The sequence below is a fragment of the Oreochromis aureus genome, linkage group 18 (assembly GCF_013358895.1).
Source record: "Oreochromis aureus strain Israel breed Guangdong linkage group 18, ZZ_aureus, whole genome shotgun sequence".
Lineage (NCBI taxonomy): Eukaryota > Metazoa > Chordata > Actinopteri > Cichliformes > Cichlidae > Oreochromis > Oreochromis aureus.
In genome coordinates, this window is record NC_052959.1 from 5,163,422 (window position 1) to 5,176,102 (window position 12,681).

The 12,681-nt window shown below is 39.0% G+C and overlaps 1 protein-coding gene across 5 annotated transcripts in view; it reads right to left on the reverse strand.

Annotated features, from left to right (window-relative positions):
* Positions 1-237: 237 nt before the first annotated feature.
* LOC116324245 (solute carrier family 12 member 7-like) overlaps positions 238-12,681 on the reverse strand; it is a 35,993-nt gene continuing 23,549 nt past the window's right edge. For 2 of the 5 annotated variants that reach the window (XM_031744813.2, XM_031744812.2), the window contains exons 12-27: positions 12,349-12,406; positions 12,065-12,239; positions 11,444-11,562; positions 11,255-11,353; positions 11,058-11,177; positions 10,185-10,289; positions 9,600-9,768; positions 9,163-9,358; positions 8,149-8,318; positions 6,905-7,036; positions 6,664-6,771; positions 6,262-6,363; positions 3,797-3,966; positions 3,506-3,520; positions 3,053-3,186; positions 238-1,289 (exon numbers count right to left, since the gene is read on the reverse strand). In XM_031744813.2, coding sequence (XP_031600673.1) covers positions 1,198-1,289; positions 3,053-3,186; positions 3,506-3,520; positions 3,797-3,966; positions 6,262-6,363; positions 6,664-6,771; positions 6,905-7,036; positions 8,149-8,318; positions 9,163-9,358; positions 9,600-9,768; positions 10,185-10,289; positions 11,058-11,177; positions 11,255-11,353; positions 11,444-11,562; positions 12,065-12,239; positions 12,349-12,406 — 1,964 coding nt within the window. In that variant the 3' untranslated portion in view covers positions 238-1,197. The remainder of the gene's footprint in view (positions 1,290-3,052; positions 3,187-3,505; positions 3,521-3,796; positions 3,967-6,261; positions 6,364-6,663; positions 6,772-6,904; positions 7,037-8,148; positions 8,319-9,162; positions 9,359-9,599; positions 9,769-10,184; positions 10,290-11,057; positions 11,178-11,254; positions 11,354-11,443; positions 11,563-12,064; positions 12,240-12,348; positions 12,407-12,681) is intronic. The other 3 variants (XM_031744815.2, XM_031744816.2, XM_031744817.2) reach the window with 3 other exon arrangements.

Here is a 12,681-nt window from a genome sequence, read left to right on the forward strand (position 1 = left end):
GTATTATACAGCTAATATATATATTGTTTAGTATTAAGCTTTGCTTGTTCCATATTCAGTTTTTCAGCAAAATGTGTTTGAGTCCATAAGAAAAGATTCATTCTTATATCTGGAGGAATAAATAGATTTCAATAAATATTAACGTTAGCCCGCGACTTTGTTCCAGTTTTGAATTTTGGCCCACTGTGTATTTGAGTTTGACACCCCTGCCATAAATAATCAGACATGACAACTTCATTATTATACAGACTTTAAGTTATATTTGTTTTTTGCTAAATAACATGCTAAAAAGAGACGAATCAATACTAACCTATGAAAAAAAAAAACCCAAAACACTACTATAGAGACTCCATATTGCATCCTTTGCCACTAGCTGTAGTGGCTTCTAGGGAAAGAGCTCACAGACTAACATTTTGACAACATACAAAAACTCAGTCAAACTCATCAATAATTAAAATGTCCTGAAACGCTGAAACCAGCAAATCATCTGTATCATTTTCACTCTATTACATCTTCATCATGCTTGGCACATTCCCATCTGTGGCAACAAAAACAGTAATGGCCTAGTGTGTCTAACCTATCGATTATGAGCAGCACTGATACGTTTGTTCATGGTCATCAACACATTATTCCACATTTGATATTCTTTCACAATATTGGCTAAAAAAACATGTTCAACTCATATCATCATTCCAAAGTAAAACATTTGTTACAATGAAGTGTCATAACTGGCATGGAAATAAATAATAAAGGTCACAAAGGAAATATCATTGAATGTTATTGCTAAATGCAAAAGTATTTCTATAAAAGTCATTGCTGTGATCTTTGTAAAAGGACAGTTTCCACTATATCTGCATGTCTCAGTGAAACCAACGATTGCACTAAAGGCAACAAAAACAAACTGTAGTTCATGTTTTTTCATCTGGAGGAGTTGGAGTGTTGGAGCTCCTGGTGGTCTGTCTGTAGTAAATCCTCTTCACCTCCAGACTCTGCACTAAGCTGAGGCTGTGCTGTATGCAGAGTCGCTTGTTGTCCAAATGTGGCACTCTTCTCTTCGTCAGTCATCCAGGTTTTTGTAATCTAAGGAGGTTGGAAATACTGGACTTCTTTAAAGAAGTCTGTTGTCACTCAGCTTCAGCATTGTCCAGACATGGTTCCTTTAAAGTACACATCCAAAAAAATAGGAACCTCTTTGTGCTAGGAGTAGATAGTAATAACCTCCCGACCTCCTCCACGAACCAACAGTACACGGTCTAGACCTTCCATTAAAACTTCCAGGAACTCCATATCTGAGACACACATTCTGGTTAAGGGGGTTATGCACTACTATTAGACTTTATTATTTTCTTACCAGGATGAATCAGTTAATGCCACTTCAATATCTTTATTCTAAGTATCGGGTTTTCAGGTCTGACGTCATTAGCCATTTCCAGGTCCACACTCCGCTTCAGGTCCCAAAGTCAAACGAACACTGCGACATCACTGAGAGCTAAAAACTGTCTAAATTCTTTCATCTTTAATAAAATGATCAGTGTGGTTGCTCTACCAGGTGTAGTAATTAAGTTTAACATCCAGGCATCCATGAAAACAGAATTTATTAAATTTAACGGAATTAGAAGTTAGCAGGAAGTTAGCTCGCTAGTTTCCACCCAAACATGATATAGCATGTTCTGACTGAGAGATTTCTGAAAAAATTAAAAAGTACAGCTCTGCTATCACTTCTGACATAAATGAAGGCAAAAAACTAAACAGCAGTAACATTTGTAGGGTTACTGAAGTTGGGCTAGCTGTTTTATAATGTGCTACATGGTGGCTAGCTACACAGCTATGGTTAGCATAATATAAACACATTATCACAGTGAAGATGGAGGATGAACACTAACGTTTTTCCACTCAATAAAAGTTAACGTGAAGGCTCCAGATGGTTAGGGACAAATGCAATTGCATTTTTTTAGGGGCTTGTTCAGATTAGGGGCTTGTTCAGCTCTGTGTAAATAATCATTCTGTACATACAATAATTTTTAACCTTACAACTGTTTACAACTTGCATAGTTCCCATTTCTGTATAACTGTATATCTCATATTTCTGTAAAGTTATTTATTTCATACTCTGTATAGTTTTTCATATTTATATCCTGTTCATATCCTGTACATAGCTTGTACTCACTACAGCCTGTACATACCTATAGTTATAAAATATTCACAACATACTTCATACCGTGTACATTATAACATACCACAATAGACCCATTTCTGTAATATACTTGCATATCTATATTATTGCTAATATATATTGTAATATATCTATATCACTAAAGCACTTCTGGATGGATGCAAACTGCATTTCGTTGCCCTGTACCTGTGCATGTGCAATGACAATAAAGTTGAATTCTATTCTATTCTATTCTATTCTATTAAATAAAACAAGATACAAAGCATTAAAACATGTTACAAACACAACAGCCTTAATAAACGGAGAGTAGTCTAGACCCGGTGGCCGGGTTCATACGTCGTCACTTAAAGACTGGATAGAACTGCTGTTATAGTTGGATAGCTTAGCTTAACTTAGCTTAGAACTAAGGCAAAGAATTAACATGGGTCCAAAATGTAAAAAAATAACCCAAAATTCAACCTGGAGTTACCAAGATATGGAAACATTAAGGATTTACTTTGTTTTTCATAAGACTGCTTAGAGTCCTATTAAAACATGTTTTCAAAACAGCATCTTAGTTTTTATGTTCAGCTTTACTGTGGTTTAATTAATGACATTAACCGAGTCAATATGCTTTGAAATGCTTCTAGGAGGATTTTTTTAATCTTTGGAAGAAGACACGCTTGTTGATTATCTATCCATGCTTAGTTAAGCTAGCTGACTCTAGCTTCAGCATACAAACATGACAGTGCTATGACTAATCTAACTCATAGCAAGAAAGTGGGTGCCTAAATGTCAAACAGTTTATCTACTGTGGTTGACTAAATGACTGAACAACTCACAGACTGAAAAAAAATCCAGTTAGGAGCTTAACACTGTTGGTACTTTGAAAAAGGATACAGTTCTCATCCCCTTTCTTGTTCTTTGGTGGGCCCGGCATGTTCAGCAAGACGAGCTCTGAGTTACAGGATTTCTTTACCACCACCTCGTTCAGTTTCACGGCTGTGTGCATCCTCCGCACATTAGAGTGGTTGCTATGTTTAACCAGAGACATTAATAACAAGGACTTTAATTTGACAAAAAAATCATGTAACACAGTCAACCATCTTCTAAAGTATGCTATACTATCATTCATCTGTCCACTCAAGTGCAGTATAAATGATTGGGGATGACAATGAAGGATGCAAATGCAGATGGATGCAGTTTCCTTGTGATAAAAGCGTGGGCTTTTTTTCTCATCACCTATGCATGCACACTGAACTAGTTAATCGCTTTTTACCAGCATGCCAACAGAGATTATTTCACACGTGAAAAAGTTCAGGCACATGCAGCCAAGAAGTGAAAGTTACTTACAGATTCTCCCACTCACTAGAGGATAAAGGATGGGGGGTAGAGGATGGGGGGACACACATCCAACATTAATAGCAAAATATAACCTCTAAATATTCAGAGATTGTATTTAAATCATCACGCTGTCACTCCAGGAATCACTCCAGCAAAATTTTGAGTAAATTTGCAATGCCACCTTCTTGCAATATATATTCTAAATTAGGTTTATGTATGTGTCAAAATTCACAAAGTTATTGCTTTTTATTTAGTATTAATACAGAGGACGTGTGAGGCAGCATACTTAGCTCTACTTACGGTCTCATGTTGAACATGTCTTTCACTGCCATGTTTTCTTTGTGTTTGTTCCTCTCATTCTGCAGTTTGTCTTTGGTCCAGGTCATGTGGACACGATCAGAAGTGGCGCCAGCAGCCTTGTCATTCGCTGCAGAATGAGATGCTGTGTTTCGGTCGTGAATCAGCTGAGCCTGAACAAACGGTGACATGATATAAAGTCTTATTAGTTTCATTATCTTCACCCTTAATCTTTCATTAGGACGGCTGATACTGTATACCACAGCTTTTCAGGAAATGGAGACATAATATGGAAAGAAAAAATGAGGAGAAGAAATGTCTGACATGACAGCAGTCAAGCGATATGTTTAAGAGCATTAAAGTACATGCAGGCTCAAAGAATCACATGAATGAAGAAAAACCTCAGCTTCCCTCATGTGATGGTAACACTTCTATATATGACTAAATTATTAAAAACCTGCAAATTCATATGTGCAAAACCACCAATAGCAAAACCTTTGCATTTTCTTTTGCAGGATTTATTTTTACATTTTTAAATGTTATTGTGTGACTCAGCTTATCTGGCTATAAAATGGATTTGTTTTGTTAAGTGGTTCTCTTTGACCCAAGTCTCCACCTGCATCCTGGACCCCATGCACACATCGTTGGACTAGGCACACGCTTCCAAACTGCCCCAGTGATTTCCATCGTCAAGAGGGCAGACTCTGACCCTGTGGACCTTTCTGCAGCCTTTGGCACTGTTTCTCACACCATTCTTCTCTCTCACCCCTGTCTGGCTTTCTTGGCCTCACTGGTACTGCACTCTCCCAGTTTCAGTCCTACTTTTCCAACTGAACACAGCTTGTCACCTTAGGAGACTCTTGCTCCACCTCTATCCCAGTTAACCATGGGGTGCCTCAAGGCTCTGTGCTTGGACCTCTTCTCTTCACCATCTACATGCTCCCTCATGGTCAGTGGTGCCATGGTTTCTGCTTCCATTCTTGTGCTGACCATACACAGCTGTCAGTACTAAACTCTCCACAATCAAAGCTCCTTGACCAAATGTCTGCATTACAACATGGATTTTAATTAACTAGCTCAAAAGCAATAGCACAGTGCTTTTGCTTGTGGCCATCAAGACCCTGCTCCAGAAGAATGGAGCTCTTCTCATCGACATGGATGATCCCCCCATCTCACCACCCCCTGGACTCAATTTAATTTCAATTTTATTTATATAGCACATAATCACAACAACAGTTGTGGCACTTTATAATGTAAAGAATAATGTCTTTATTCTACACTTTTATTCCAGGGTTATTATAAATCTGTCACCAAAGCAGCTTTTCTTCGTCTAATGAACATCTCTTGACTTTGGTCATCACTCACTGACTCTACAACGGAGAGCCTCATCCATGCCTTTGGTGCTATCTGGCTGGATTACTGCAATGGAGTCCCATTTGGGATCCCCAACACATCACTCCACATAAAGCTCAACTGGCTCCTGGTCAGATCACACATCATTTACAAGTTGCTTCTGCTCATTTATAAATCCTGTTAATGACCTGGGCCCTCAGTACCTGTCTGGCCACCCATGCATGCAGCCTTGGATGATGTGATCCTCAGCCATGGGGCTCTTTTCTGTCCCTCGCACCAACCTCCATACCTTCTTTAAAACTCCCATCAGTTCTTCAAAACTCACCTCTTCTTTAATTTCTAGATTTTTTTTTTTTTTTTTAATAAAGTATTGTTGAGTTTCTTGAAAGGTGCTGAACAAATCTGTATTGTAGTAGTAGTAAATTGTATCTATATAGCACTAAATTACAAAAATAGTTGCCCCGAGGTTTGTGCTTTATATTGTATGGTAAAATTACAATAAGAGAGAAAAAGAGAAAACCTCAACAATCACTTCTCCTATGTATAAGCGCTTGGCAAGAGAGAAGAAAGAGGACCGATAAAAGCTAAAACAAATAAGCTTCATGCAGAACCCTGGACACACTCTCTTACCTATAGGTAAAATGTGTCGTTCTAGCTCTCCAGTGCAAAAATGCATGCATGATAGGGGAAAAAAATGATAGTGCATGATGCAAAACTAGTGACATTATTCTTTGTGTCAGACCTGCACATGTATAAGGCAACTGACCGCTCATTGAGAGTTCCACATCTTAAAATCTGAAGATGGCAGTGCTAAGGGCACAAATCAAAAGGTGAAGATTTGGGAGGAAATAGTTCATACTCTGTTGTATGACTGGTATTTTGGTGCCTGCCACTCAGGGAGGACTTTGTGTCCCCCTAGTGGCTGTTTTTGGTTTCTGACACTCTGTTAGCAACGTCAGATGAAACAAGCTAATGCATACACTTAACAAGTGAGTTAATTCAGAGCACTTGCTAAAGCATTCCAGTGGTTATGAATGGATTAGGATGGTAAAGATGATGAACGGGATAGAGCGATAGCTCCAGGGTTGTTTGTTTGGTCTAGTTGCCATGGCTACCTCATCCTCTGGAATGCACTGAGAGTAGAGGGGCGGGGCGTTGGCACTCGAACACTTCTTCCTCTTTATGGAGGCACGCGATACATCCGTGATGCTCTGAATCTGAGCCCATCGTCCATTCACAACACAGTGATTAGGGGGAAAAGGTCAAAGGTCAAGAACAGCAGAACAGACCGTGAAGACTTTTGCGTCACCTTAATATTTAAACAGTTTTTCTAAATCCTGTCATTATAAAAATATTAATTATTGTTGATATGTTTGTTTTAACATATCCATCATATGATCATTATAAAAGTCTTGCAGGAAAACATTAAAACATGCCAAAATAACCAGCTTATACATCACTTAGTGCTTTACAATCATTTGAAAAACGTTTAGGATGTCCAGTATGTGTCTCTTTACCTCTCTCTCCCTCTCTGTGCGGGACAGCTGCATCTGTTTGAGCATTTGAGATCTCTGCTCCATCATCAGTGTCTTCTCATAGGTGAAAGCTGAGATATCACTGTCATGCTACAGGGGGAGAGAGAGCATCTGCAAATTCAGTATCAGTAGGTATAGAACTATTATCATATTATGTGTTACATTAAGTAATATGATGCAGATTGCTGATTTAAAAGTTAATTAAAATTGTAGACAGTCTCACCATCTCCACTACCTCCACCACTGCATTTAGACGCAGTTGGTAGAGAAACATCTGGAGATCTTTCTTCATCTGAATGGAGTTGTCATCCATTTGTGCGACAGTGAAGATTCGCATTTTGCACTTCCTCCATACCTAAACAGAAAAAGTTATTATAACCAACCACCCAGAGCAACACGTCCATCTTTTATCCACCTCAATTAATAGGCCACCTGAGTGCAGCACAAAAGATTAAAGATCTGCTTTTATTATTTTACCATGACTGAAGACTGGCAGGCTCTGCATCAAAATTAAACTGTGTGACATTAGAAGCTGTTAGCAAGAGATCTTGATTTGCAAACAGGCCAATGGCTATTTACTACAAATTTGTGGGGAAAATGTTTAAAGGTTAAAAGAAGAGTAATTTTAATTTTGGTTGAAGTTGATTAAATGTAGTCCTATATGGTATTTGTCAAGTCAGAACCTACAGGACTGAGAAATGCACCCACCTTTGAGGCGCAGTTCCTCACATGACCACTTGAGGCTGATTCCAAAAGCGACTTGATCATGATCTTTTTAACTCTCATGTTAAAATGCAAACTTTAGCCTTGTAACTTACATGTTTACAGCCTGGTACCAACATGGTTTTGGTCTCCATAAATAATAAAACACATTCACAACAACATGCATGTGGTGACTTGTTTGTAAGATTTCCCCCTTTTGGGCATTCCTATGGTTTAAAGTCGGGGGTGTGGCCGTTTTGATTGACAGGTTCAGCTTCCTCAAGAACTGAACTCAAGACTTTATTTGTGGTGTTCAGAACACTTGCTATCGCTGCTGTGTGATAAAGGATGTACAAAAGTCTAGTGAGGACACTTTTTGTATTTGTTTGTCTGTTGCTTAGCACTAATTAGCAGATAACTAGCGGATAACTGTGTCTGCTCATTGCACCCTTACAGTTCATGGATGCAGCTTGATAACGAAGCTTGCTAGTATTAGCCAGTAAGTTAGCATACGCTCATTTCAAAAGGAAACTTCTGGCTGGACAACAAGACAGCAGCCACAATGCTAACGGTGAGAACATTGAGACAAATTTTGACTGTGTATATAAATGCACTCTATTCGTCCTGCTTACTGTGGCAATTTATATAATTATTGATTTTTATCTTACTTTTGAGTCCTTGTTTTTTCTTGAATGGTGCTCATTCATATTTAAATTCAACTAAAGAAGTAAAAAGATAATTTAGGCAACACAAACAAAGACACACCTTGTGCTGACTAAGTAAGAAAGGCAGAAGCATGAGCAGTCCGCCATCATGTACGATCCACCACACATCAATGGTTCCCTCCTTCAGACGCTCCTGGTTACCAGGGAAATGGTCGATGTTCTTGGCTACGAGCAGAGCCTGATGTGCCGAAGTCGTCTCTCTTACTGTTTCTGCAGGGAGAGAAAAAAGATGTTCCTGAGCCCTGTCCAAAATCCCTAACCTTGTGCGTAAAATACGGTGGCCCTAAAAGTAAAAAAACACTGGAAATTACGAAAACACCAGCAAACTGCAAAATGCTGCAAAGGCACATAAAACATGGAAGAAAAAGAAGACGAATAAAACACAACAAGTAGAAAAACCAAAATCTCACAACACACAGAAGTGTTTTTGGGAACACATTACTGTGACGAAACAGCTGTGGAAGTGACACACACCCAAACATGTGAAGTACTTTTGCAGCATTTTTCTATTTGTTGGTGTTTTCTTAAACTGCAGTCCATTTGAACTCTGAGGGCCACCGTAAATCTGTAAAAACATAAAATCCTGGAGCACAACAATAATTGTGACTATTGCTTAATTTGTCATCTGCATCTGCAGGACATCTGGACTAAAAATATCTGTAATCTACTCGGTCATATGTGATTACATGTCAATATGGTCATAATAGAAAAAATGTAAAAAACAATACAGTAAATGTCAGATGCTGATATTTTTGGCATTAATATTTTTGTAATGATATCTTTTCTATTTCTTTACAATAAGGATGTTGCTATAACATTAGCACGACATTAAGGACAGATTTTGTCCTCCTCTTAATGAACTGAAGGGCTCATTAAAAGAAATACAGTTCTGTAAATTGTTGTCCACAGTATTTAAGAAGTTATGGATTAGCAAATGATTTATCTCAGTCATCAGAGCTTACTAAGCCTTTTGAAATGTTGCCTCATCAGAAAGCCTTCTGTAATTTTCTCAATATTGGAGTGTTGTCACACAAACCCCTTCTGTTGAGTTTACCTATAAAGTTTCTCCTTGCGGAGGAGTCCCGGTCCTGTTTCCAGCCTGTTGGCCAGGCCATCAGCACGGCGTTGTGTTTCATTCCCCCCAGTCCAGCTGACTGAATGAGTATGGAGAAACCATCTCGCAGGCTGGACGACACCACGACGTGAGAGAAACCCTTTGTCTTCTCCGCAGCCATGGCTGCTTTCAAGTTCTGCCGGAAGCAAGCAAGGAAAAGAAAGGAAAAGTTTTAGGTGCTGAATGGTGTGCAATATTTTGATTCATTCACAGCTTCAGCAACATGTTGGTTCATATTCGAGCGAACATGTAGAGCAGGAAAACAAACGTAATTACAAACGTAAGAGACACATGGAAAAGGTTGAATGCAAACATTAGCATGTACAGTGAAGTCATGGCTAACAGATGAGAGCGAACGATTGAACAAACTGAGAAACCTGCTCTCCTTTCTTGGCATCGTCCCCTCGGGTCATGTATGTTCCCTCCAGGACGGAGCAGACGATGGTCAGCCCCTTCCCCGCTTTGAGCTGCGTGGTGAAGGACAGGAGACGAGGGTGTTTCACCTCCAGGTCTGAGTTCAGTTTACACAACACCAGAAGCTGAGGCCTGAAGACAGAGCCAAAAATACAAACGTCTAGCAGCAAACAACTGAAAAACAATCAAATTAATTTTTCTGAATGAATGACAGTCTGTCTGTAGACAACTGTATTTCTTTAGAGGACAAGATGATAAAAAATGTAATGACTGTCAATGACAATGAGGCTGCAGCTTAATTGTTTAAGATTTGAAATATCAGATTCAGAAAAATAAATGTGCCGAGGTAAAGGTGATGTCATATTGTTCAACATTTGTTCAACAGCCCAAATCTGAATATTCAGTAGATTAAATGTAGAGCAGCAGATTTCTCTGCCGATTTTAAGAAGAACTTATTTGTGCTTTCAAAGTGATTAAATATAGACCAATCATTATTTGTTGCCTCTAATTAAAATACCCTATTGTGCTTGTAGTGTTTTCGCACTCACCTCCAGTTTTTGGTGTGTAGCGGTGCCTCCTCTAGCCGGATGAGAGCATAGCGTGCTGCATTTAAAGACAGACCTCTGATTCCATCTCCCCATTCCTTCACTGCCCTGCACCACCATTAAAACAGTTTTACGGTACTACATCTCAACAAACGAGAACTCATTTTGATTTTCAGAAAAAGGTGTTGTCGGGATGGGAGCGTATGTGGCTCTAAAACTTGTAGAAACCTTTCACCACTGATGGCATCCTTCCAGTTGTGTAAGTTGCCAATTCCTTGCACACTAATGCATCTGCATAACATTAGAGATGCAGGCTTTTGAAAAGAGTGCTGATAACAGGCCAGCTCATTCCTCTCCTCTTTAAATCAGCGAGTACAGTGCCCGTGTTTTTCAATTTTAATATTTTTATTCATCTGGCCACAGGAGACTTTATATTTGGCCCAGCAGACATGGCGGTTATCGGTCATATTCTTTGCAAGATAGAGCTTTAACCTGCATTTGTGGATGGCACAGCAAACTGTTTTTTCTGGAACTGAGCCCATGCACTGATTTTCAATGACATAATATTGTCTGTTTTTCATGCAGTGCCAACTCAGACCCTTTGTGGCCTTGTCTTGTGCACACAGAGATTTCTCGAGATTCTCTGAATCTTTTAATGATATCATGTACTGTATATGATATTTTATATTTCTGAAATTGTTCCACAATTTGTCAATTTGCCACAGTTCTTTGCAGATTGGCGAACCTCTACCCCTCTTTACTTTTGAAAAGCTCAGCCGCTCTAAAACGATTGTTGTGTATCAGTTTGTTTCTGACCTTACCTTCTTACCTGCACCTGGTTTAAACGTTGAATTGATCTCATCACCTGAAACTTACCCTTTGTATTCAATGTATTTGTAGATACAGCCAGCTATCACTATGACGACCAGAGCGTAGATCCAGGAGGAGATGAACATGAGGGAGAGACAAAGACTCATCCCTAAGAAGGACAGAGTCCTACAGGAAACAAGCAGTGTCATCATTACTGTCACACTCAGAGATAAGAGACAGAGTTTTCTAGGACATGCTCTTACCAGTGATAGAACTTAAAGCGAGGTCTCCAATTGGGGGTGCAGAGCAAAGTCTGAACAGCACAGGCCAGGTTGACAAACAGATAGCACATGAGGAAAAACCTGAGAAGACCAGTGATTAGTATAGAATGTAAAGACAATCACAAATTCAGTGACAAAAAGAGGCTGATATCATGGGAAAAAAGCACATACATGGAGAGGATGGGGGCTACATGATCCAGAGAGGCAATAAGGATTCCTATCTCGCAGATCCCGACAGTCAGCAACAGAGCCCAGGTGGGCTCACCGTTAGCCTTCCCATGACCAAAGACCTGAGAAAGAGAGATCCAAAGGACAGAGGTTTGATGTAGTACTTATTTTTATCAAGGTCAAAAAGACATGCCTTTCTTACTCCTGTGTGAGAATTTGCAGCTTTTCTCTCATTTATTTTGTTAGAAACTGAAAAAAAAAACCATTTTGAGAAAAACATAAAATGAAACAGATTAAATACACAACCTAAACATGCTTTCTTAAAACCCTGGGAAGCTGCGACGGGTGTAATGTAACCAGTCCTTTAACAATTTATGACTGAAACAATCAGTTCAGAAGACTTTTAAATCTTTTAAATAATCATTTAAAAATGAGAAAGTAGACCAAACATTTTTCACAGTACACATTCATAAGTTATTACTACTTCTGCTGTTGGCTTGTAAATGGTAAAAAAGCACAATAATGAAGCATGAAAGGAAGCTGCATGTGCACTTTCAAGATGAAAATGAAAAAGGAATGGGTGTTTTTCAAAAGAAGTGAAGAAAGGATCTCTCTTCCACTAACCTGTAAGAAAGGAATGATGCCATCACGAGCAATGGCCTGCAACAGCCGGGGGGCACCAGTAAGGCTTTGCAGTCCCGCCCCGCAGCAGGAAAAAAATGAGCCAATCACAATCACCCACGGTGATGGCCAGGCCAGAATACTGATGACAGGTTTCGTCTTTACTGAGAAACCAAACCTGAAAAATACATACGCTTTATTAAACAGTAATTGCAATGATAAAAATGCATTCTGAGACGTTCTGAAAAAAAGCACCTGCTTTTCCAAACATTTAAACACTGTCTTACTTATCTCTCAGGACCACTCCTTCAATACAGGCTCCAAACAAAACCACAAAGGAGATATCTGACCAGGAAGTTAAGATGGAAATACTGAGACAATATACTTCACTTCAACAGCCTGTGACAATATCAATCTGCTGCTCTTCATCCACAGCTGATGCATAAATATCACCTCATTTAGAAGCAGTGTGAATCTGGGATTCATCAACATTTTCTTGCCTCAATATGTTTAATATTAATAATGATAAGAAGAAGAAAAAGAATGGCCTGAATTGCGTAAGCAGTTAAGACAACTAATGGAAACAAATAACTAATTATAAAGTCAACAAAAACTGCTTA